Source organism: Poecile atricapillus, chromosome 4, assembly GCF_030490865.1.
Source record: "Poecile atricapillus isolate bPoeAtr1 chromosome 4, bPoeAtr1.hap1, whole genome shotgun sequence".
Lineage (NCBI taxonomy): Eukaryota > Metazoa > Chordata > Aves > Passeriformes > Paridae > Poecile > Poecile atricapillus.
In genome coordinates, this window is record NC_081252.1 from 67,992,174 (window position 1) to 68,018,287 (window position 26,114).

At 40.8% G+C, this 26,114-nt stretch overlaps 1 protein-coding gene across 3 annotated transcripts in view; it reads left to right on the forward strand.

The window, feature by feature from the left end:
• The window catches only part of MXD4 (MAX dimerization protein 4), a 38,378-nt gene extending 17,878 nt beyond the window's left edge, over positions 1-20,500 (forward strand). For all 3 annotated transcript variants that reach the window (XM_058837449.1, XM_058837448.1, XM_058837450.1), the window contains exons 4-6: positions 13,395-13,509; positions 16,542-16,701; positions 17,681-20,500. In XM_058837449.1, the coding sequence (XP_058693432.1) occupies positions 13,395-13,509; positions 16,542-16,701; positions 17,681-17,829 (424 nt within the window). In that variant the 3' untranslated portion in view covers positions 17,830-20,500. The remainder of the gene's footprint in view (positions 1-13,394; positions 13,510-16,541; positions 16,702-17,680) is intronic.
• Positions 20,501-26,114: the final 5,614 nt, after the last annotated feature.

Consider the following 26,114-nt stretch of genomic DNA (forward strand, 5'->3'; position numbering starts at 1 on the left):
ATGTATGTACATGAGGTCATGTTGCAATGCTTCTAACTTGAAAAACTAATAACTCTGGTTACAGGCTACATGCCCTACATTAAGAAAGCCATTATTAGGTTCTACCTTATAGCAACAAAGCAGATTTGTGTAACAGTCAAAGACTACATCTGAATGTGGCGAAACGTCTGTAAAAGACTGGAGGAGCGGTGAGTCCTCTTCTCCCAGCTGCCACCTTGGGATTGATGCCTAACAGATTTATCTGCTTTTCTTTCCTTGATGGTTCAGTTTGGGTAACTAAGTGAAGATACAAGATGCTAAATAGGGGGCCTGCCTGGCATGTAATTGCTGCTAGGACTCAGCAGCTCCTATTGAAGTTAGGAATACCATCAGTGTTTGCAAATACTGGCTGCACAGACACTCTGTGCCTTACATAGCACATTAGCTGGTATTTACAAAACATAAAGGTAGCAAACCCTGTAATTCCCCAAGAAAGCTGACTTAATCCCCATTGGTAAGTGCTGTTGTGTTGACTGCTGCAGTGAACATCATGGGTGGAGCAAATAATTTCTGCTAGGGAAATTTGGGAGCTTGTTGTGTATGTTTGCTAGAAGCAGTTATTGGGTGTAGGTGCTAAGAGGTGTTTTAAATAGACTGTTGGGTGTCTCGGTTCCCACTGCCTGACTTTACATACTCACATGGCAAGTGAGTCCAAACTTCTGGCACTTCCTTCCGTTGCCAGATAACCTCAGGACACTGTACTTAAGAAATCTGAGCTGAGTTTTGTGGGAAAGAAAGAAGGAGGGAAGGGGGGAGAGGTTTGAACGCTGTTCCATACCTTATCATCCCGAGATGGATCATTTTCAGATTCTGCCCAACTGCATCCTATCTGGCTCAGACACAACCAGTTTTGTACTGTTCAGTGGAAGGGGAAATAGAATGGAAATTAAATTATAAACAAGGCACTATCTGTGTTGTGGCAAGCTATATCTAACCTTGGAGGCAGGTTGTCAGATATCTGTAAGTCTCCACTGTCCCACAATGCCAGACTTTTTTTTTTGTTGGGGGATGTGGGGGGGAAATAAGTGTTACTTAGCTTTTAATTCACCTGAAAGTAAGAGTACCCTTTGCAGCCTTGGAAGTGACCATTTTTAATTAGTCAGTGCATTTGATCCTTCCCCTAAATTTGTTTATACATACACCTCACTGTCTTCCATTCACCTCTAATTACAAGGTTTAAATGAGGGAGTTGGAGACATACAGCAAGACATTTGGGGACATGTATTCTTAATTACTTCAGTGTGATTTCTTTTCTTCTCTTCCTTTGTTGTTCTTACCCGGGGTCTGAGCCAGCCTTCAGCTGGCTGGAACTGGCACCCTGCTGTTGTCCCAGGGCACCTCAGCTGTCTCACTGGAGCACATCTCAAGTATCTGCACTGGTAAAAGCAACACCCACCACTTCTTTCCCCAATAAAGTCAATTCATTTGTGCATGCTCAAGCTGCCATCATTAGCTACTCCCTCTAAGATGGCCACGAGGCTTTGGTAGGTGCATGTGCTGAGGAAGTAATAGCAGAAGCAAAAATGAAAGTAACACATAGCACTAAATATCTCTTTCTGATAGTTTCCTGATCAGAGCTTAAAACTTCCTACCACTGTGAACAAGCAAGTAATTGTTCAGGTGCTGAACTGGAGACAGAGTTGCCTTAACTGATGAGGTTTTAAAACTGATGTAAATTGCTGTTGTTTCTTTTGATGTCTTGTGCAGGTGGGAGCGTGGAGTCCCTACAGTGTTTGTCAGGCTACTTAAATCGGATACTTGGTATTTGGATATTGAGGTACAATAGACAATAAAACCACAGTCACAGGTATCCTGTATTGCAGATATTAATGCTTCACACTCATTTAAGATGATGCAGGAAAAGGCTGCTTAATTCCGGCTGTCTGCCATCCCTAGGCCTTGTGCTCAGTGTGTGACAGCAATGCATGTTTTTGATTTAACTAAAATAATTCAACTTGACTTCCCTCTCCTTTAATTTGGCATCATACAGTGGTATTAAAAAAAAATCTTGAACACATTTCTCCCCTCATTTGACATATGTACAAAATAACTAGGTCTATAGGGAGGTTTAAAATTAGGCAGAAAAAGCTCACTAGGCCCAGTAGTGTGCTCTCTTGGCTTAGTACTGTGCTGCAGCTCAACTTCTCTAGGCTTATTTAAGCATTGTAGTCTCCCCCCTGCCTTTTTTTTTTTTTTAAGATCCTTCCTGTTGGCGGCTGTCCTGAGACACTATGTTCTTGCTTAGCATTTTGATGTGGGGAAACAGTCTGATAATTAAAGCCGGTTTCAAGCCATGAGCTGATTTGTAAGCAGTGACTTGCTCTGGGGTGTTGTCAGTCAATAAACGTGTAGCTCATGTGCACAGAGCTGAGCTGCACCTTGGTCCTTAAGCCCCACGTGAGAGGTACATGCAGCTCCCAGGAGCCACTTCTGGGAGAGACAGACTGCATCCTCTCCAGCCACCTGTTGGTGAATGGCTAAATTGTGAAAAATTATCACTATCATTCTGTTCCACTCTGTGTGTAAACCCAGTGTAAGCCTGTTGTTACGCAGCTTTTCCTTTTTTAAATTAATGTAATTCTCTTTAACCCACTCTTTGCAGTCCTTGACAAATTCCTTTCAAGGGTACTGTGAAAGGTGGCAAAAGCCAACACACCTGTTCCAGGTCTGCAGGCTCACACCATGGCTTTGGATGTGCTGTGCAAATTTGCTTCATGGTGCTCCAGTGCCAGTGAAGGCCAAAGTTTTACTGCTCTCAAAAATGGCTGTGTATCCTAACCCACCCCTGGGGTTTCCATGGGCAGCATGTGAGTACGTGTGTGCCTCCATGTCACGTCAAGTGGGAATTACAACTGCTTGATCCTGTAATGGCATGATCTCGTGACGGCACTTTCCTTATCTAATTGCGTCTGACACTATTCTGAGGTAGCAGACAAACTTGAGTTTCCCTGCAGTGTAATCTAAGAAACTTGAGTGCCAGTAAGACAGATGGGTTTGAGAGGTCTAATTTAGGAGGACTACTAAATTGCAATGTGCGCATTTTAATGTGCAAAACAAATGGGTGGCTGGCTGAATGAAGTATTAAATAAGTTTATTAAAAGCATGGCTGATTAGTTTGTTGTGGACTCTGTTTTCAGTATGTACGATGGTATTTCCATCATTCGTGTATTTCTCTACAAGGCACTGTTTTTCATCTGCCTGGATTAGGTAGGTACTGGGTGATGCTGAGCTCGTGGTACCAGGTGACACCTCACTCACTATTGCTTAAAAGTGTTTGAGAGGTAAACGTTAAAGACAATCAGTAGATAATAGGGCTAAAAATAGAAGACACCTGAAAAAGAAATTCCGTTTATATAGCTCTAAGAATTGTTCCTATTTGTCTGACATTGACTTTGAAGGTTTAAAATACAGAAATCTGTTCTCTATAGATGAGCACAACCTAAAGGCTGAAATGCTAAAATATAGGTTGGAATCTTCTTTTTTTTTCCTTTTTGCAGAAGAAAAGAAATCCATACAAGGGCAAAAACATACTGCAATGGGTTTCAGCTGTTTGCATAATGTTTGATTTCTGTTGCCTCAGACTCTTGCAATGTCAGAGATTTATTGCCCATGGTCAAAGGATGTAGAATCTCATACATGTAAATTTATGATGGATACCATCCAGGAAAGACAAATGATATCCAGCTGCCATTACTTTTGCTTGTGATGCTTTTGAAAATCCCTGTATAGCTTGTAAATTCCTGTTGACATTTCCCATGAAGTACATCTCAGATTTCTGTGTGTTGCTGTTAGTTATTGTCAAGACCCAAGACAATGAAGGGCCTTTAAACCTTTCATGGCTGCTCTTCAAATAAGAGCAGCTTAAGATAGTGGGATGGTTGAAGCATGGAGAAAGCTGTGAGGAAGAGCCTGCCTGCAGGGAGGAGTCTAGAAAAAAACAAGGAGAGGAGATGAGACTGGTCAGATGATGGTCCTGCAGCTCTTAGTACTGCAGAGCCTACGGCTATGGTTCCACAAAACAGATGCCAGTCTGCTGGTGTTCCATCTGCCATGGAGTCCTTGCTGATGTGGTCCTGCCTGTGCCTTGCCTTGCCCACTGCTCCTCTGAGTGCCTCCTGTGCTGCTGGCTTGGTCTGCAGACGGTGCAGGTTCGTGGGTGAGCGTGCACCGTCGTGTGACACATCTCTGTCACACCTCGCACGCCTCTGACAGCTCGTGCTCACTTTGCAGGCAGCAGAGCTCGAGTGGAAGAGGGTTGAGGAGCAGTACAGCAATGGGCACTAACTGTGCCACAGGGCTCTCATTCTGCTGGCCAAAGTCAGATGTGACTCTGGGACACTCATCAGTCTGTCTGTTCTGCTGCCAGGTACATTCCTGAAGGGACAGCACGTGGGCAGTCTGGCCAGCCAGCAGCTGCTGAGACTCCAGGTCTCGTGCTGGTGTTGTCCATGTTGCTTTGCAGGGTCATTCCAGTCACCAAAGCAAGCCTTGGGAACTGCTGTCATTGCCCATCTTAGCTGATGTCCCTGGCTTGTGGCAGCACATGGGTAACCACAGCTCACCCTCTAATGGGAACCAGAACATAAAGCGTATCAAAGTCTCCTTGTGGGCTTTTTGAGAGATAAGGAAATGTGGATGTAGCCCAGTGCTTGTAACTTAGGTAAGTGTCACTATATTCAGCAAGGAGCTACTGGAGGGATGGGTAATGGAGGGAGAGACAAAGGAGGCAACATGGGCAGGAAGGTATTCCCTCTTTTAGGAGTCAGCAGCTTCCCTCTCACAGGCCAGTCACTATTCACCTGTTCCCAGTTTGCATCTCAGCTATCTTTCTGTGCACTGCTGCCAAGAGGCTTAGCTAGCCAAAAATGCATGCATTTGTGGCACTCCAGATGCTTCCATTAACTTATGTGTACTGAAAGATGTAGGAGTAAGTTCTGGTTCCATGTATATGTTTTAAAACATGAACAAGTGGCATCTTTTGGAAGGTAAAAAGGTAAAGATCAAGTGTGGAGTCTGGACTCAGCTTGTGGGCTGAAGTGGCAATAAGGGAAAGTAAACAAAATGCACTGGAGCTGCTGTAGTGTGCATTTAGATACAGTGTAAAAGAACTAAAATATTTTTCAGAGTGATAAAATGTGCAAAACATGGAAATGATAGGCTATGTTAACAGGCAGCAGAGATTTTCTTCTATTTCCTTAGCATTAGGAACAGCACCAGGCGTTGCTGAGAAGCACTCACATAAAAACTTGCAGATAAGTTCAGAGCAGCGCTGACTCTCAGAGAGTTTGTGATGGTAAGAGGCACTTGCAGCAGTTGTTATCCCGTGTTTGGACACTTCCAAGGTGTACCCCAAGACCACCTGGCTGCCAAAGCGATGTGGCTGCTTTCAGTTTAGCAGAGCAGGTGCAGACAAGTATTCAGCATGCTGGAAATGCATATTGAGGATGAAACTCACAGTTAATACCACAGTAAATAAAGCGGGCTGTTGCATTTAATTCACTAACAATCACTGCAATTAGGCACTGCTGCTCTTCCTGCCTGTTCGTTTTCACGCGGGCTTTACTGCTGAATTTAGTTGCAGAGGCCCTGTGAGGTGTTAGACACAGACAAAAATGCCTTGGATGAATTTTCACCAGTGCACAAACTTCAGGCATTTGTTTTTAACATGAAAAAGACCCCCAGCTTACTGCAGAACACTGGTGTTTGGTTTATCTTCCCTTGGATAATAAAAAGCCAAGAGGTTTGCTGTAAGAGCAAGACTGCATTTCTGGGTTTGACTCCAAGGCACTCAGCTGTGAGCAAGCTTTTCACACATCTCGGAGCAATCTGCACACTGGGTGCCTTGCTATGGTACAGTGCTTTAATACTAAGAGGTTTTCTTTTCTTTTCACTAAAGCATATTTGTTGTGTAGTTGAAATAGATTGTGCAGTTCAAGTGTGAGCTAGAGCATCCCTTAGAAAAAAAAGAAGCATTTGAGGTATCCTTTGTAGAGGAGAAAGTATTAAAAGCGTTTCTGAGTGAAATAAATCCGAAAGAAACTATTTTTATTGCAGTGGAGGGTTGTTATCTTCTATTATGTTTAATATTTTGCTAGAGATATGCTAAATACTGTCTGGACCATTAATAATTAGGTTTCTTTTGAACCATTTATCTGATTGAATTTCTGTGATTTCATAAGATGGAAGCTTATAAATAATCTCTTTAAATGCCTTTGTAAACAAATGTATTTTAATTAGTACAGAGTCATCTTTGGTAGCTTATAAAAAGTCTTGTAGAGCTGTAAATATGTAATTCCTGACACTTTAATGAAAGTGTTAGCTTAAAGAGGAGCAAGGCAAGTATGCTTGAGTACCAGCTTCTACTAAGCAGAGTTGGGTATATAATTACATGATTACCAACACTGTATATGCCACCATGATATCCAGGACTACGCAAAATAATAAGAACATATTAAATTTTCAGTACCATTAAAACAATTTGCAGCAAAATCCTTTCACCACTTTAGAGTGTGACTGTGCACAGAATGAAATTGCTGCAGCCCTTAAAAGATATTGCCTTGTTGTGTCAAGCTCCAGTAGGATGGGATTGAAGCTGGTATCAGAAGGCAGGCAGTTTCTCGCCCTCGTTTTACCTTGGTGGCAGGTGAACCCTGAAGTCACACTGGGGAAGTTTTGTACTGCTGCATTTCTGCATTTTTTAAAAATTTTGAAATAATGATGTTTATGAGTAATGATGCTGTCTGTGTTCATCCTTACCCAGTGCATGTCACAAAGTATCGTGAGCTTCTCTTTGCTGATTCTGTCTAAAACTCAACTGCCCCCTGTACGCAGGTGTTTGCATTTCATAAATAAATCTGTGAAGAGTCTTCCTGTAAAAACACGACTGTCTTACAATTGCAGTTAGCTCACTTCTGTATTTTATGCTGAATGTCATGTCTGGCAGGAGATAAAATCACCTTGCTTTAAGGAGGAAACACAATCAGCAGTTCACTGCTGGTGTCTCTGACCCAAAGTTGTGGGCTCGGGCCAGGCTATGTTGGTTCATAGTGTATCTGGATAACATTTGACTCCAGAAGTGAATATTTGGTGCAGAGATTCTTCTCTGACTTCACCCTATGCATGTTATTAAGCCAGATTACATAGACATTATGCAACAATGAAAAATTTAGTAACTGCTCTATATTTAAACCTTTGTGTATTAACTTCATTGCACAGCACCAGGATAGGTTTGAATGTGGAAAAAAAATGTGAAACATTAGAGAAGGAATATGAAATGCTTAGGTAACGCTGTCCAGTTTGTAATGATGCATCTTCTAGATTAATTTCAAATATGTTTCTATTCTTTGAAGTCAGGGTTTAGTTTGTACTGAATTTGCCTTGTGATAGGGTCTGATGCTGTCTGGTTTTTAGACCAAAATGGTTAATGTACAGAAATGACAAATTTTTAGTTTTTACATCTATTTCAAATAGATGTGAAGTTATTCTCACTGGTGTGCCTTGTAGTGGTTGCATTGCTTGAGTTTGACCTGTAGTGTCCTCTTCTTTTCAGAAGAACACCAAACAAATATACCTAGGAGTTGATTCGAGAATATGTCAACCTCCTGTACACAGAGCTAGTTTAGTGGAGTAAAACTGGGACATCTGACAGACACATGTTCAGTCACACAAGTGTTTTTAGCACTAAGGCATCCTACAGAAAGCACAGTTAGGGCCTATTTGTGAGGCCAGCATTGTTTCATGCCTGCTTCAGTGGTGCACTGTGGTGAGAGGTACAATGGGCTGTGCATGTGGAAGCAACAGCATCATGTCTAACCCAGCCAGCCTCTGCTGCAGCCAACGTGAAAGGAAATTCAGGGCATGCAGTGTGGGAATATGGACATTTAGTGGCTTTTTGGCCATTTTCTAACCTTCCACATCCTTGCTGCCCATCAGCTGGAGATGCTGCATGTCTAAGGTGCCAGTATGGCAAGGACAGCTCCACTGCCAGACTGGACAATCTGCTAGGTGTGGACCAGACAGAACTGTTCTGGCCCACAGGATGACAAACTGCTGATAGAGTTGCTCCTTCCTACAGCCAGCTCTGGGTCAGCAGAGAATGGGTACATGTGAGAGTCATTCTTGTGCTCCGTGGGGGCTGTGGAGTGAGCCGTGGAGGATGTGCAAGGTGAACACTTGTCATGAATTTGACTTGTCTGTAGTGAGTTTTATGCTCTTGCTCACAATTGTTCAGAAACAGATGAGCATGGCCCATGGCACTTTCAGCAAGTGACCTCTGGCAGTCAGGAACATGATGCTAGCAGTGGGAACAGTTTGTCTTAGGGTGCAGCTTCCAGGAGACGCCCACCCCGTGCTACCTGCCATGAAGATGTGGAGGGCTCTTGGAAGCTGGTCTGCAGGGAGTGCCCAGCTGGGGTGGCAGGATGGACAGGCACACATTTCACAGGAACTCAGTGCTGTCACCCTGTATCATGAGTGTCTGTGGCCATTTAATGTCAGCAGGCCTGAGGCATTCCATGCTGAGGACTGAGCAGCCTGTGTGGGATATGCACCTTGCCTTTGCAGCTGGCTCTGTGCAGCTCAGTGGCCTCTAAATAAAGCCAGTAGATTTACACTTGAATGGTTTAGGAAACACACCTTTGCTGCTGTCAAAAAAACTGTGACTATTGCTTGAACAGCTATCTGCTGTCTGACTGGCTGCAGGCCATTTCTCTTTGCTGTGCTGGACCTGAAAAAAAAAAAGCCCTGGAGAGCCCTTGTGGAAAGGCTGCAGTGGATCAGGTCACTCCACAAACCTACCAGCATTCTGTCAATCAGAGTAGAACAGGTTTAAGCCACACAGCTGTGGATGTTTTGCTGGTACATGAATGAGAACAATCTTGTGAGTCAAATGCTGAAGGGTTACAGGCAGTCTTGGATTTACATGTTCATGGACATAAATGTGTGTCTGTGAATGTTTATGGCTCTGTCTGGGTAAATCTTCAAGAACCTCCAAGGACTGCCTTTCTGGGCAACCTATTCTGATTGTGCACCACAATAAAAAAATTGTTTCCCAGTGTCCATCCTGAACCGCTGAATTCACAGCCATTGCCTTTTGTTGCATTATTTAGCCCTACAGAAAAGCATTTTGTTCCCATTGCAACCGCCTGTCAAGTGGTTGTAGGAATTTCTTGGAGTTGTTGCAGTTTCCTTGGAATGAAGATTATCCAGGGTGAACAATGGACTTTCTTGTTTCTTTTTTTTTTCTTTTTTTTTTTTCTTTTTTTTTCTGCATCTTAGTATTCCATTTCTTGGTGTGCTGCTTGGATTTCCATCTGAGATTTCATATATGCAGCAAAGCTTATTGACTATTATTTAATAGACTCATTTAACACAATTTTGAAATTGATTAAGGTCAAAGATCATAGTACATCTTTGTATGGCAATCCTTTCTTAGAGAAGTGGGGAATCTGCCTTTCCATAGCTGAACACTGGAGCAAACTGGACTCTCCAAGGACTAGAGTCAGTGAGTGGTCTTCCTGTGATGGTCTTCTGGTGACTGTCCTTGTTCTACAGGAAAATTCTTAATACCACTTTTTTGCTGCTTTGTCCCTCCATGTTGTGGGGCTCCAGGGTTCATTCTGCCATGGGCTCTGAAACCCCTGCCTCTGTTGCCCATCCTGGCTTACAGGGATTCCAAACCAGTTAAAGGCAGTTCCTGCTGGTAGCCTTTGGGTCAGTTATCAGCAGGTGGCTTTGTCCTTTACGTGAATATGAGGAGCCACCGGACAGCTGCTTGACAAAGCCACTGCCCTGGAATGGTGACCAGCCTGGGCTTATCAAGCACTAGAAAAGCTGTAAAGAAGACTCAGAGGACCCTGCTGTGAACTTGCTTACGGAGAAACACTGGAGTCTTGAACATCTGAAGCCCCTTTATCATCTGGCACAAAGGGCAATGTGATAAATCAGACTGGGCACCCATGCACCTCTCCATATGTGGGGCTACACCCAAAACAGAGAGCTGCAGGCTTGCTTTGGATTTCAGATTTTGGATGGCACATTTTAGATCCCTACCTTCCCAGATGAAATCAGTACCAGTGATGAAGGGGATATTTCTGTGCATCCACCTGAGGTGAGGAAAGTGCCCTCTTCTGCCTGGTGTCCAGCCCTGATACCACACTGGGTGTGGGCAAAGGTGTAGTACAGGGATTGGAAGCTGGAGCAGAGCATAATTACCCAACTTCAACCACATTTCATGCACAGACACTGCTACCCTGTTGCTCTGACACCAGGCTGCTTCTTTTTTTTCCTTTCTTTTTGTTATTTTTGTAGGTGGAATTTAAGGCGTGAGCTGCAAAACACAAAGCAGCTCTGGCTGTGATTACCTCTGTGAGTGCCTTTCCCTCCTCCTGTGGTCACAGGCAGCCGAGGAGAAGCAAAAGCTGTCAGGTCCCTGCAGAAAAAGAGAGAAATTAGTGCTGGCAGAATCTGTATGAGACAACTTCTCTGCTGTGAAGTTTGAGTCCCTTGCTCCTGCTGGTGTGATCTGTTAACGTAACATGCCTGAAATGTTTTCTTACATTCTTACAGTTTTTTCTGAGATGTGCAAGATGAAAAACATGGGGATGTTTACTCCAGCACCAGAGGAATTGTGCTGGGCTGGTTTTCTTTTTGTGCATTCACAATCTATGCCATCAATTAAAATATATGAATTAGTCACATAAACATGCATTTATGTCAACATCTGTGTAAAACTTATGCTTTAAAATCTGTAATGGATTCATATGTGTTGAGTAATTAGATGAAAGAAAAAGTCTCTTTAAGAAAAAAAGGTGAAGTTAGAGGAGGTCTTTCAGCAAGTGTGTTTATTACATGATATCAGTATTGGTTGGTAGTACTGAAAAAGCCTTAAAGCAGTTTTGTTAATATTCAGATCTTTTAATTCTTACTGGTCACTTAAAATACTCTTCATAGATTCAATCCCATGTTCTTCATGGCACTTCTGTGAAGTCCTGCTCTGCTGGGCTGGCAGGTAACATAAAAGAGTTTGTGCTTTAAAAAGGCACACACACAGCCATGCCCCTGATCCTTGGTGATATTTCTGTGAACTCCCCAGTTGACGGCAAGGAAGCCCACTAAAGCCTTACTTTCTTTTCCCTGTGGTAAGCAGACTTTCCTCAAATAGCAAGAGGCAGATTAGTATGTAGTCTGAAGAATTCCAGAATTAATACTAAGTAAATCTCAGATCAACAGTTATGTATATTCCTTATCAGATTTTTAATTGCTCCCAGTATTTGGATCATTCCATTTCAAGGTGTTAACCTCTCTATCTACTATTTGGTACTATCCTTCTCCTGTTCCTTCCTATATCCTCCTTCATCTTCAGTCCCCACTTCCTTGTCATCAGTCTAAATACAGTTGCATCCAGGCTATGCTGAGAGATGCATACTCATGTGTGTATGTTCAGAGACCATTTAGGAAACAAAAAGATTATTTGAATTTAGTCCCTGATGCAAGGTTTCGTATTTAAAACACAAATCCAGCCAGACAGTTGTTAGAGATTACAGACACAGAAATAAAAATTTGCCTCATTAAGATTTTCTGTATAAATACCAGTAGTCCCTATTGTGGGTATTTCACCATTTTAAAGATTAATATCCCAGTTTAAGGTAGCAGCCTCAGGGGATCTGAGGGGGCTATTTTTGTGAATACTTAGGCCAGTCTTTGTTGGTGTTGTTTAAATAAAAGCATTTAGATGCTTAAGTTTAGAGCCTTGTATTTAAAAACAAACCTAGGCCTAAACAAAAAGCCTGTCATCAGTTTTCTCATGTGAATCACATTTTCACCAAAAGTCCTTCTTCCCTAAATGGCTTTTGAAGAAAAATTAGAAATTTTATGGAAATGCTTTGTGATTTCTTACCTTGTACACTGCTGATTTATAGGCAGACAGAACTAAATGTGTGAATATGTAGTCATTACTGTTCTATATTATATTCTATTTTGCTTTGGGTTTTTTCACCAATAATTCTGAGGTTGTTTTCACATTGCACTAATAATTCCAATTGCACGTGTGTAATTTGTCATTTGGTGCATATTAAATCCTCTTCAGCTGCATTTCAAACACTGATGCTGGACTGTGGTTCTGAACTCATTGTTCAAAAGAAAGTTCATCCTCAACCAGAAGTGTTGAATCCTCTGCAGTGTTTGTTTCCTTCATGCAGCATTGACCAAATTTGAAAAAGATGATTATTCACCTCACACTTGTGATCTGCTTCAGTTATTCTTACGGCTGTGAGGGCGGTATCAGCTCCAGGTCATTGCTTTGCTCAGTCTGTAACAGGCTGGCAGAAAGGCTAATAGCAGGTATTCATGGAAGCACTTCCACATTAGTTTCTATCTCATTGCAGAACTGTGTGGATTCCTGTTCAAGGGCTGTGAATCAAAACCAGAAGAGATTTTCTTGAGGATGTAACTGTAGAAATGCACTCGCACGCTGTTCTTTGGTTGGCCACTGCCTTGTTTTGGATAGGTCAAGCAACTGTTTCATGGACTGTTGTATTACTAGCTGCTTTCTAGTTTGGAAAACATTTGTAGAAATAGTACTTGGTTCATCCTCTTTTTGCTGATAGATTAATGGCAGTAGTACAGGGGAGATTGTTGAGAGCAGCAGTAGTGATACTCAAAAGGGAGTAACAGAGAAAGCAGGAGCCTGTTGTTGAGAAATATGGCTGGAAGTGTTTTTTCTTGTCTGTTTATAATAAACACTGTACAGTGAGAGGAAGAATGTCTCCTTCTGGGGGACTGTGGGTCAGTAGAAGAGAGGAGAAGGGGCATCAGGACCTCCCTGTTAGAATACATTGTTAAACCATGGCTGGAAACAGCTCTGAGCTGTGAAGAGCTGCACGGATGCCGTTGCCTTGCATAGCTGGAGTGTGTCCTATTGCAGCAGGCAGGGGTAGGAATGGGGAGAGGGGGATCAGGGTCTGCAGCTGCCCACAGCTCTGTCTGTGCCTGCAGAAATCACTGCATTTGAGCAAAATCACAGGGTTTTTTTTCCTTACCCAGCCGTAGGTTGCATGTGCAGCCTTGCCTGGATGTCTCAGATCTCTGAGCATACTCCACTTTGGGTAAGATGGGACTGACCAGGCTGAGCAAACTGCTTTGAAATACAGGTATGAGCCTCCTGTCTGAGTGTGCCAAGCAGCATTACTGCATTTCAAGTGACCTTTCAGTCTGAAACTTTGCCAAAGGGAGGGGAAAGGAAGCCACCGTTGACTCGAGTTCTGCACAGAGATCCTGCAAACAGATGGTGTTTGCATATAGGATATTCTGTTCGGGTGCAACTCCACTACAACGCTCTTCGTTTTTAATGATTGCAGGCGGGCTAAACTCCGGCTATATTTGGAACAGCTAAAACAGCTTGTGCCTCTCGGGCCGGACAGCACCAGACACACCACTCTAAGTCTGTTGAAAAGAGCTAAGATGCATATCAAGGTAAAAACATTCATCCATGTTTTCATTTCTTTTAAGGGAGAATCTTCCAGAATGTGTATCCATAGAGAGGAAACAAATTTTCACACAAAATCCATATCCATATGTCCAGTCTTCTGGATTTATTGTCCTTTATTACTTGCAGGGATTTCAGTCAGTGTCAAAGTTTAGTGTTTTGCAATGTAGCATCTCAAATATATAAAACAGTGGGTTTGTGATTGCTGCTTAGTGTTAGTAAATACACTAACTAGTGTATTTAACCATTTACACCATAATTAAAAAAAGATCTGTCAAACCTGTTCTTTGATTAATAGATTTATTTTTTAAGAACTGAGCAAAATATTGCATTGTTTTAAATGTAAAAAGCCAGATCCATTTATGATGAAAAAAAAATGGAATCAAAAAATTATATCTATTACTGAGCCTTATCACCATCAACATTTTGTTGACCAGATTCTCATTTAAATGAAACAAAAAATTAAATGCAATTTCTCGTTAGTTGCTGCTTCCCTTGTTACAAGTTTAAAACAAAAAACAGCCTCAAATCTCACCTGTGATCCAGCAGCAGTGCAGATTCTACATCTGCACAGGTAATTCAAAGGAAATTTTTCCTCAGGCCTCCTTTCTCCAAAGACACCTTCACTCCCATATTCACTGTCATTGTTTTCAGGGAACAGGGTTATATGCAGAAATAAGACAAAGAGGTATTCAAATGTAGAAGTTAAAGAACAGGTTTCTGCTGCTGTGTCCAGGACTATAATTACTCATCTGGCATTTTTTCAGTGTTACAGAGAAACAGGTCAAGAAAAGTGTCAGGCAGAATTGAATGCTGCCAGTAATCTTGGAATATTTTGGAGAGCAGCCTGCTGATGCACGGCTTTAAGATTCACTGCAGTTACAGAAATAGGTGTGATTCATAGGAAGAATTATAGATTAATTTAAACAAAACCATTCTTGTGAACAAGTTTACAGAGCTACTTTTTCAGCACTTCTAAGCACATTCACTCCAGCTGGGCAACCCCTGTTTTAACCATTTGAGATTTTGGCCTCTTGTTTATAATTCAGGCTAACATGCATGAAAGGCACTGCATGTGGTTTTTGTCTTGGGCTGCCCCCCTATCATGGGCTTATGCATACAAATTGAAAAACTGTTTTTACAAGTGGCGAGCGTGCGAGATTAGCCCTGTAGTTACCATTTCAGCTGCTGATAAAAAAAGCTGGGAACAGATTCTTTCCAGATCCGTCTTGCACAGCACCAAGTACTCGTTTTCTGAAAACCGAGACTGAAGTTTAACTTTCTTTTTAAGATTTTAAATGAACCTGCCCTAACTGGGTTAGCATTTAATTGCTCCCCTTTGTCAGGTCAGCTCCCTCCCCTGCCCTGCCAGAGCTTGCCCGTGCCCCACTGGCATTTCGAACACAGTCATTAGTTCTGAACTTTTCACACACGCACGCCCCCCATATATTGAAATCTGCTCTGAAAGATTGGACAGTTTTGAGTCTCCTGGATATGAATCACTGAGTTCTTTCCTAAAATAGTTGTTAGAATTTGGGATTGCAGCCAGGAAAATACAGGAAAAGGAAGTCTGATCAATTGGGCACATTTGGTTTGTTGTGTACATGGATGTACCAACCCCTTTTCCTATTATAACATTGTGTATCCACCTATGATGAGTATCTGCAGAGTGTATTGGTTGGGAGGGGGCTTAAAATGTGGCGGAAGAAGGTGGATTTCACTGAGCCAGGAAACTTCCCTGTTCAAGAGCGTCAATTATTTTTTCAAACACTTTTATTTCAGGCTTGCATGGGAACAGCAAAATCTCTGAAAGGGTTTTATTTGTGGTTTGCTGTGCACTGTCCCAGCCTGCTCTCCTCAGAAAACCAAGCCTAGGTTCATTCAGACGGCGGGGAGGAATCTTCAGCAGCTGTATTCACTCCCTGCACATCTCCTAAATCTCAGTGATCGTGTAAACACAGCTCACAGAGAAATGCTCACTTTTATAAGTGCTTTTACTGCTACAACCTGTAATTTACTGCATCAGAAAGATAATATTTTTTTAATAATAAAAGGTGTTTTGATTTGTGTATCCTTCATGCTTTAATCCCATCATACTCTTACAATTTTTTCCCTGATTATATAGTCAATTTTTTTAAATGGCCACCAGTGATTTAGAAGAGGGGTTCAGTTCAAATACTAAAAGATACTATTCCTGCTACTGCATTTGGACCAACAGTGCAGCACATTTTACTGGGTGTGAAGTATTCTTTTTATTTGCAAAATTAATACCTGCTTTTATTCTGTCAGAGGGGAGATTTTAGGTAGATATCTGAAGAATCCTTTCACAGGCTGTTTGCTCAGAAATTTTGGATTAATACCACTGACTTTGTAGGTGATATCACGGAATTATCATACTTGCTCTGCAAAAGTCTCAAGGCAAAAAAAAAAGCAAGAATAAAGAGAGTTGTTAGTAAATTCCTCCTTCTATATATAATCGATGCTGCTAATTGTTAATGAAGCTTTTAAATGCTAAAATTTTCCATGGCCTGCAGTAGGAGGGAGAACATTCAGAGGCTCATGATGGTTCCTTTATGGTGATAGGTGAAATAAGAGACTCATCTAAAGAGGCGTTATGTTCTCACTGAAACCTGAGCTGTGCTTGAGTTATCAAAGATGATGCTGGTTTTGCCCGATAAAATGATTTAAATATTCCCCACAACCAAGGCAACAATAATATGGTCTTAGCCAAGGAATGCCTGCTAGTGGCGAGAGAGTCTTTGAGGGATTTTTTTATTATTCATTTTCTCCCCTGTAACCATACATCTTATTGTGAAACAAATTCAGCCTGCTAAAATTGTACTGACCTCTACAGAATGCTAACTAAAAAACTGAACTCTTAAATTTAATTTTAACTTTACATTAATTAATTAAAATATTTAAATTTCTTTTAAATTTCTGTTTGCGAGAAGACTTTAAGTTACTTATGCTTTGACATGGCTACAAACTGTCAGCTTAATGTGTTTCTCTCCCTTTTAAGAAATTGGAAGAACAGGACCGAAAAGCTCTAAATATTAAAGAACAATTACAGCGGGAGCACCGCTACCTCAAGCGCAGATTGGAGCAGCTATCCGTGCAGGGCATGGAGCGAATCCGCACTGACAGCATGGGATCAACAATATCCACTGACTCTGAACAAGGTAATTGAGCCAGGCCTTCCCAAAGGGGCCTGCAGGAGCAGGAAGGAAAAGGGAAGTAGGGAAACGAGGAAATGTCATTTAGAACTAAAATCAAGCTTTCAACAAAACCCAGGCAAAATTATTCCATAATGTGATTTGAAGAGTAAAAAATTAACACATCTTTTTCACATTCTTTGAAAAATGGTCTTTTTCCTAATCAGTTTTGAAGCTCTTAATACGGTGTGTATTTTTAAATCTATTTATCCTGCATGTGTTTTTTGCCAGTTTTTTTAACAATTCCCATTTAATATTTTGATTTTTTAGTGTAATTATAGGTGAGACTGGCATAATATTTTCTTGTGAAAAAAAAAAAAGTCTTATTTGGCTTAATTCATTTGTGTGAATAAATTATTTCCACATAATTTATTGTGAAATTTTAAAACATTTTCTGTGCAACGATCACCAAGGGCTCTCTGCATTTGGTTCTTATTTAAGACAGCTCATCAAGCTGGCTGTTGCCATTTCTTATTTTCCCATTTGGAAGTTTTTCTGTGCAGAACAGTCACCCAGGCTGGCTGTTTCAAGGCTCAGGGGGGTTGAATGGTCGGTCTTGGGGCAGTTCCCTGGGGCCACCCAACCACCCACGCAGTTACACCATGGCCAGCCAACACCTGCATGGTTGGAATTACCGTGGGCAGCACTGCAGTAGGACAGGCTCTGAGGCTGAGCCCCTTTTTCTAAATCAGTGTCTATCTGCAGGTTGGAACAGCTCTGGGAAAGCATTTGGTATTGATGTTATGCAGTATATTTATGTGGCTGAGGACAGAAGGGATTTTAATTCTCAAGTGCATAAGATGATCCTTTCCTCAGTAATTAATGTGCCAGTCCTTTTTTTTTTTTTTAATTATGTGATTCAGGTTTCACCTGGATGTTGATTGACACTGGCCCATGACTAGTTGCTACAACTTTCTGAAAATGTTCCTTCTTATGTTTTCTTTAGAAGTAGACATTGAAGGAATGGAGTTTACTCCAGGTGAAATGGACAGTATTGGAAGTGCCAGTGATGCTGAAGACCACTACAGTTTGCAGAGCGGTTCGAGTGACGGAGGTTACACACATTCCCGCAGACTGAATGCCAGGCTCTCATAGTGCCTGAGTTACCCGCTCAACTCAGGACCATCTGACTGAAGCACTTATATATGAATATTCCAGAGGTGTCAACTGCCACTCTTCCGGGAAACCCCAACCACAATACTCTGACATGGAGGTTTCTTACCCACGGTTCCCTGCACTGTAACCACAATATTAGATATTGTAAATCATGGGTTTGCTGCAGAGAACTGTGGTTAGGTACAGTTGTGACTTAAAGCTAGCTTGATGTAGCCATCCTGCAAATTAAAGGAAATAAATTATGTCGTTCCATTCAAGAAGTATTAAATTCAAATTGTTGGAAGCATGATGTAAGGGGGTTTGACAGTTTATTTTGATTTTGCAGAAACCATTTTCAAACATGGAAGAATAAATGAAATCTACAATGTGTTAATGATTCAGAGATACAAAAACCTAAAAGTACTTTTTGTGGTATTTTTTCATGAAAAAAATACAAAACCCAAAACATTTTGAATGCTGTATAGTGGGCTTCATAGAGTAAATTCTTTCAGCAGCTGTTGTTTGGGTGAAGCAGGCAGATAAATCTTCAAATCTCAGATGATCTTTAGAAAAGGTCGTATTTAGAAGTCACTACTGTACTTCAAAACGGGGGAAAAGCCAGCTCTAATAATGACTTCATGTGGGATGATCTCAACTTTCTTTTGCTTTTTGTATTCAATATCCAACCAGCAGCAAATCATTCTATCCATGTTAACGGGAGCAGTAGAAACCAACATGGCAGTTTTAACCTGTTACCGTGGAATGGATGACATTTGAAGCATTTCAGTGGTTTTATGGGTTGTTGTTTTCGTTTCTTTCTCTGAAGAATACAGAACTCAAGTGATCCAGTTTGTGATAGTTAATCTTTTCTTGCAAGGAAATGAAATCTGTTTGCTTGTATTTTTTTTTCTTTTCTTCTATTTACACATGTCAATACATTTTTATGGAAGGCATGGCTTAAAATTACAGTATTCAGCTAGAAGATAATTAATTTTTTTTCTTTTGCACACTATAATTGCATTTTCTATTCTTTAAAAAGTGCAAAAAAATTAAAATGTATGCTGTAAAACAGCAAAGTTTATTTAGTACTCATCAAGCTGTTCAGAACATATTTACCCAAATTGTAGCAATACTATGAAGATGTATTTTAATACAACTTCTGCTTAGTGAAGTCATTAGAGCTTGGCTTGCCGGGTAAGAAAAAAATGGACCAGTCTTTGCATTATCTGTTTAAAGAAGGTCTTTTAAAAAAATAAAAAAAAACTAAAAAAAAAAAGAAAAAAATTGAAAAAAACTAAAAAAAAAAGAAAAAAGCTATAAACACTTTTAGGGAAGTGATTTTAGCAAGTGTAGTCTATATTTCCTGTAAGAGATTTTGTATTATATTTTCCTAAATGTTCTCATTTACTTGTATAAGGAGGGGAATGGTACAGACCCAGACCAGAGTCTCAGGGACTCTTCACCTTTGTCATATTGTGCCTTGGTGACCATTTATGTATGCCTCTCCTTTTCATTGTTTAAAGGACGACTAAGCTTTGTTTCAAGACCCTCTGTTCAAATGGTCAGTTGTCCACCTTCTTACGGATGAAGCAGAGAGGTGTATTTATATCTTCACCCTCTCACAACTGATTCAGTGTGGCTTTAAGTAAAATCATGAAATTAGGTTTTGGTGCGAGGGTTAATTGTCTTTGTATGAGCCCTCCCTTGGATTCTTCAGCACCCTAATCTATTTTTTGTTAGCTTATAAAGTCAGGGTCTCTGTGAGACCAGCACTCAGTGGCTTGGGAAACACAAATGTGTACTGTGTAAGGCTATGGGATGTCCAAGTGTGGTGCCATTTTTAGCATTCGGATACAAGACCTCATGACAGACTGACCATGATGATCAAAAGCAAAGGTTCAGTTGTTCTTTCAACATCTGACATATGTGTCCTCCCTTTGGCTCTTACAACACGGAGTAGAAATATGAATACATTTTGTGGCAGCTTACAGATCCTTGTTTGCACTCTCGCTTACTGCTTGGAACTTGCCAACAAGGAAACGTATACATTTAATTTACATAACCTAATGGATGGCCACCCCTACTTTGGCTCTGGGGAGGGGCCTAAGGTTATCAACTCTGGCAGCTGAATAAGAAAACAATTAACCTTTTCTGTGATGCAGGTTTTGGTATTACGTTCTATACACCTTGCATATTACTAAAATCCTCATTGTTGGGGAAAGCACACAGCAATATACTCATTGTGTGTAGCTGACAAGCAGCAGAAATTACTAGCTCCTTTGGTGCATATGTAACTAATTTCCAAATCATGGAAAAAAAAAAAAAATAAGAGTTTACTTTAACACACGACTGTTAACAGGAAAAAAAAAAAAAAGAGGCTAGTATATTGTTGCTGTTCATTTATTATATAATGAACACATTCATGGATTGTAAAGTGTTTCCTTTCATGACAAGCAGCTCTTGCACAGAACCTCCTAATGAAAAGAGATTTGAAACTTACAGAAGGAAAAACGAGACTTTAAATTGAATATTATTGTACCTTAGGTCAACCTGAAATTTTCCTTTTAAAGATGAATGTGCTAACTTAATGAGTTCTTCCACGCTGGGTATCCATGGCTTTGTAGATCTTATATTTTCAATAAAAATTACTCGAATAATCTTGAGTGGAAATGAAAAGGGTTTATTTGTTTTTACTTTTTCAGTTATTACAGCTGGGAGCTATTACACTGGTAAAGAAAAATGACACCATACTGCCTGTGTCATTCTCCCTCAAGCACAGCCCAATTTAAGGTGGAATTTTCAGGCACAGCCCCTGGACAGCAGCAGCCCCTTTAGAGGCAATGGCACAGCAGTTCCTAGGGTCAGGTTTGGGGCTGGGCTGTCCCCCCCAGCAGAGCTGCAGTCCCATGGGGACAGTCGGGGCTCTGACATTCCTTCAGGTTCTGCTGCTGAGCAGCCAGTGCAGCACTGCCTGTGGCCACAGCACCTTGGGATGCAAGCAGTGTTATTTTTATTATTTTTTCTCAGCTGGACACCTGTGTGTGTGCCCCGTGCGTGTGCACCAGTGTATCTGTGCCCACAGTGGGACTGCAAAAAACCAAACTGTTTGCTGCAAGATTAAATCCTGCCACCACCTTGGCAGCTCTGCTGTTGTCATGACCACACTTTTAGCAGGCGAGGAGGTGCTACTGCTCAGTTCATCCATTTCCTCTGCAGTTGCCACATTGGAAAAGGAGTAGGGACAAGATTACAGGGCTGCTAGGTCGTTTTCTTCTGCGGAATGGGCTCTGGAGAGATGAAGTCATCGTGGAGTTCTTTTTATGGAGACGCAGAGGTTTGGCCTGTTTCCTGGGGGAGAAGAAAGGAAGGGCTTTCCCTTGCAGCATGCAGGTGTCGGAGGATACACGCCTCTGCACTGCTCCTGGATTAGTGCTTCCTCCAGCTCCGTGCCTGCACTCTGGCATCACCGGAGGGAGACACAAAAAAAATCTGCCTAAAATTGTTAGTTCCTCCTGCATATTCTCTGCTGCAATTCAGAGGATGAATCCTCCTTCACATCCATCCTCTCTCAGCCCAGCTTGTACCCTGCCAGGCCCATTGCAGCTGGTTTATTTATCTTCTGAAAAGAGCAGGTTTGGCAGTAGAAGCTCTGCAACACATTATTAACCAGAGATTGGATCCTGTATTGTCTTCTGCAAAGAACAGACTTGGTTCAGAGTGAGTTTTAGCAGGTTAAAATAGAAATAAAAAAGCCTCCCAAAAATCCATGAAAAGGACAGTTTTCCATGTGGGGTTTATAGATGAGTTTCAATCCTAATTTATTAGTATAAGATTTGGAGCTGAAAAAAAACCTACTTAAAATCTAACTTGATCTAACTTACAGAATTAAGACTCTGACTTCAGTGGTGTTATATTTTTGACGTGGATGAGTATGGGTTCAACTATACCACTTGCATGTAATCATAGAAGCAGAAAAAATGTTACTCATTGATCTACAAATGAATTATGGTGATAAATACCAGTATGCTGAGCATCTGAATGTACACTTTGCATAACTCATTTCAGTGGATGAACTTAAAATGCCAAAAGAAGAGAACTGAGCAACAGAAAGAGGTGAAGTTACAAGTGGGCTCTGCCTGCAGACCTGCTCTGGGCGGTTACTTCTGCTTTTCCTGGAGGTACTTACAGCAGTCTCTGCTCCTGGCCAAGTGATTATTTCACCATTTTACTAACTTTTTGGCAGACTGGTAATTAGTGGTGAAATTTTTCATCCTTGAAGATCAGCCATGTGGAAAGAAACATATTTTTGAAAAGAACCATATCATCACCGCTTTTAATTAAGTAATATTAATTTTATACATTTCATTTTATGATGCTGCTGATAAAGAAATGGCTTCAAAACAAATTAGTCTTTCATAAATCTGTTAAATTTGTTTTTAAATGGTAGAGGCTGTTGGTTGTGTGTGGTATGAGCCAGTAACTGTGCTGATATTTAATCCATTAACTTACACTTTCCAAAACTGATGGAAGAATAATTGAAACCCTTTAGGAACCCTTTAAGGAAGAGCTGTACTCCCTACAAATACTAATGGGGCAAACACAGAAATTAATTTTGCCAGCAATGAAATGAGCCAATTTGCTTAAGTGTCTGTCTAAATGCACTGCTGTTAATTGGTAGCTGTAAAGAAAACATCCAAGTGTGTTCCATAGCTACCCAGTATTAAAATGCAGGGGATATATGAAACAGAAAAGACCATTTGGTCACCTTGGCTGCTCTCTCTGCCTGAAGTATTGTAAAGAAGCCCAGGAAAGGATTCCTGGGGAGGAATGGCCAGCCAGAAGCTTGTCTATTGGCAAGGCAGAGTGAAGGTGCCCCCAAGTACAGAATTCCTTTCTTTCATTTTGCATGAGAGGCATAAACTGTGGTTACACAGGATTCATGGCATTGGGATGGGTCTGTGCTGTATGGATGTTTGAAATTTTGGGGCACGTGAAGCACTGACTGAGAGCCTTCTGCTGCTTACTGGTAAAATTGTTACCTAAAGATGTTAAGGCGTGAGTTCTGTGCCAGAGCCTCTGGGTCCCAGAGCCAAAGGAATGGTTCATAGTCTGTGAGATGCATTTTACTGTATTATACAGATTCATTTGTACACACGTACATGGCGCTTGCTACCTTCTGTAGCACACGGAGTATTGTGTTGTATCATTATCTCATCACAATATAAATACAAATTTTTATACCTTTTTGTTGTGTTACTCAGGTTTCTTTAAACTTTCATCACTTGTTTTTTGTGCATAGTGTTTCTTCTCTTTGCAGTTCTTTACATACTGCAAATCTTTACATGTCAGCTTATTTCACGTCAGCTACTTCATAAGGAGCTCACTGAATTTCAGCAATTAAAATTAATAGCATGGTATGAAGATTGGGGTGCTACTTAGAGTTCTTTTATACACACTGGCCCATTGAAACCCCAACAGTCATTAATCTTATTTGTCTCTAACCGTGGGTGCTGTATAAATTTCCACTATTGCATTTCTGAAGACAAACTAACCTGTTTGCAAAGTGCAAATTGAAATACATTAGTGTCCGTTCTAAGTAATTATACTTGAAATCATTTCAGCTCTGAACAAGACAGTGAAAAAAGCATTAAAAGGCAGCCTACATGTCCTGAATGTTTATTTTGTCCAATATGAAAGTCACATCACAAGTGATTTGCAGCCAGACAAAAACAAGCATTTTAGCTGATGAGAGATGAGAGGAGGCACAAGCTGAAATCCTTCTGTGAATTATGCTGTTTACTCTCAGCTGCAGTGTGTGATGTCCCCTGGTTCGTGTTTCAGTTTGTCACGCATGTTGTTCTTAAATACAGTGATATCTTAAAAATACAGAAGTAGTAGTTTTCTGTTGAAAGCATGGCCAGTAGCTAGTTGATATGTTTATTTTTGATTTGACTGAGAAGCATAGTAAACTGATTTTTCTATCAGTTTTATTTGAAATTAATACTATCACAAAATAAACATAAAATACAATCTAGCGCTTAATAACTTATTATAAATTAATCTCCAACAGAAAAAAACAGCTTTAATAACATTTTAGCAGTGCTGTACTTTGTGACAGTACCAGTTTTCTCAGCACAAGAATAGCATTGAGTAAAGAAATTATTATAAATGTGGTGGCACTATTTTAGTTAATTCTGTACAGTTTATGATCTGTACAGCTTTGTTTCTGACATTTGTCATATCATACCATTTGTTTATAAGAAAAATAAGTTTCCTCATTTTGCTAATGATGAATGTTTCAAATTTAATACTAAACATCCAGAAGCTTGCCTTGCCTATCAGGATTAAAATTGGGGGTTTCATTCAAAACAGGGTCAGGAGAGTAAACAAACAATTTTCTAGGAAAAATATCCCTTTGTGCATTATATATTTAAATATGTTAGGAGTGGTAGGCCAAATGTGTAGGTGCTTCTTGTATATTTATGGTACCGAATCCAAAGAAGCTGAAGGGAACTAATCACTTTGACCTGCTTTTTTTGGGACTACAAGGTCTCAGAATGAAATCTACCATTCCTCTATATTAAAGATACATGCACTTGGCAGAGAAAGCAAGCTGGTGCCAAATTCCTGTCTTCTGAGTTTATAATAAAAGTTCACTTGGCATTTCAAAAGTTGTGCTTAATTCGGAATACAAATTTGCTTAAAGCAATGAATTGCATTTTAGGACAAGGTGTTTCCAAAGAGTGATGTTCTAACAATCTGCAGCAGGGACCTTTGGAATCCTGCTGCTGTGAGCAGATGTGCAGTATGATGCAAAATCAAAAACCTTCCGTACAGTTACAATTCACCAGCTAAAAGCCTATTTCCTTGCCTCCTCTGTGTTGATTTTTTCCCCCAAAACAAAACCATAACCAAAACAAAATCCTGAAGCAGTAGCAAGCAAACAACTTTGAGTTTTCCATCTGACAGATGTATCCCAGTGGGAGGGTTTAGACTGGGCAGCTGCAATGCCTATGAGGTGGCACTGCACTCCTTGGCTGTTTGTCACAGCCTCGGACGATGGGTAACCGAGAGCTCCTCTCTGAGGTGTCAGGCACAATGATGTCATATTTTGCAGTGGAACAAACATAACGTGGTATGGATGGAATACTGCAGAGCTTGCAGACATCCTTCCAGAAATGTTTATGCCTTAATCTGCTGGAATTCACCGTATAATGGCTTGTAAAGGCAATATGCTATCTAAGCAGCCTCTCCAGTTCAAGGAAACAGATGCAAAACAACTGCTCCTAGAATGGAAAAAAAGGGTAAGGTAAGCCTTAGTTATGTTTTGACTGAACACAATAACAACAACAACAAAAAAGAATCAGAGGAAAACAATCTTGATCCAAAAGGAGCTGCAAAAGCAGACACTGGGTCTGAGGCTGGGTGGGGAAAGGGGCTGTCAGAAATTCTGATGATATGTTTGTAGAAGGCTGTTGTTTAATCTCTGCCCTAAGAGCTGATCAATGGTCTAACAGATGAAAATTTGTTTCTCTTTAGAGGCTTGTTCTTTCAAAATAAGAATTTTAAGTGCACAGTGTTCTGACCTAAAATATTTCAATTCTAGCCTGAATTCCTATGCCAGCGGGGATTATGAGATCATGCTGTCTGTCAACTCCTCTTTCGTCCATCTGTTCCCCTCCTCCTTTCCTTGATAACTTCTGAACCTTCTGGCTAATTTTCACCAAATTTGACAAAGCAGAGATAAAATGGAGCCTGCAATTAATAATCCATGATGAAAACTTTCATGGAAATTCCATGTCTGGGTAGAAAGAAAAATAAATTATTTCCTGCATTGAACATAGCCAAATTGAACTCTTCCCTGTTTTCAAGAGGTGGCCACTGGCCAGCATGGACATAGCTCCAAACCTGCTACAGAATGAGCATGTAGTGCTGCTTTCCCAGGGAAACAGATGGGGACATAGGTTTTGGGAAAGGCCAAGAAGGAGGTGGGACATCATAGGTGTGTCAGTCTGGAAAGAGGGAGGGGAACCAGTCACACATGGAACTGAAGGCATGAGTTGCAGTAATCCAGTCAGACAATTTGTTATACTAAAGACAGGCAAACTTTTATCAGATGTATTTGTGGACTTCATTGGCAAAGCTGCCTTTGTACAGCATAATTTAGGAATTTTTCTAGGTGTTTAAAATTAGCAAATTTGCTTTTATGCAGGCTTTTTTTACATGAGTAACACTGATATTTATAAAAAAAAAAACCCAAAACCCCAAACCACAACACTAAAGCA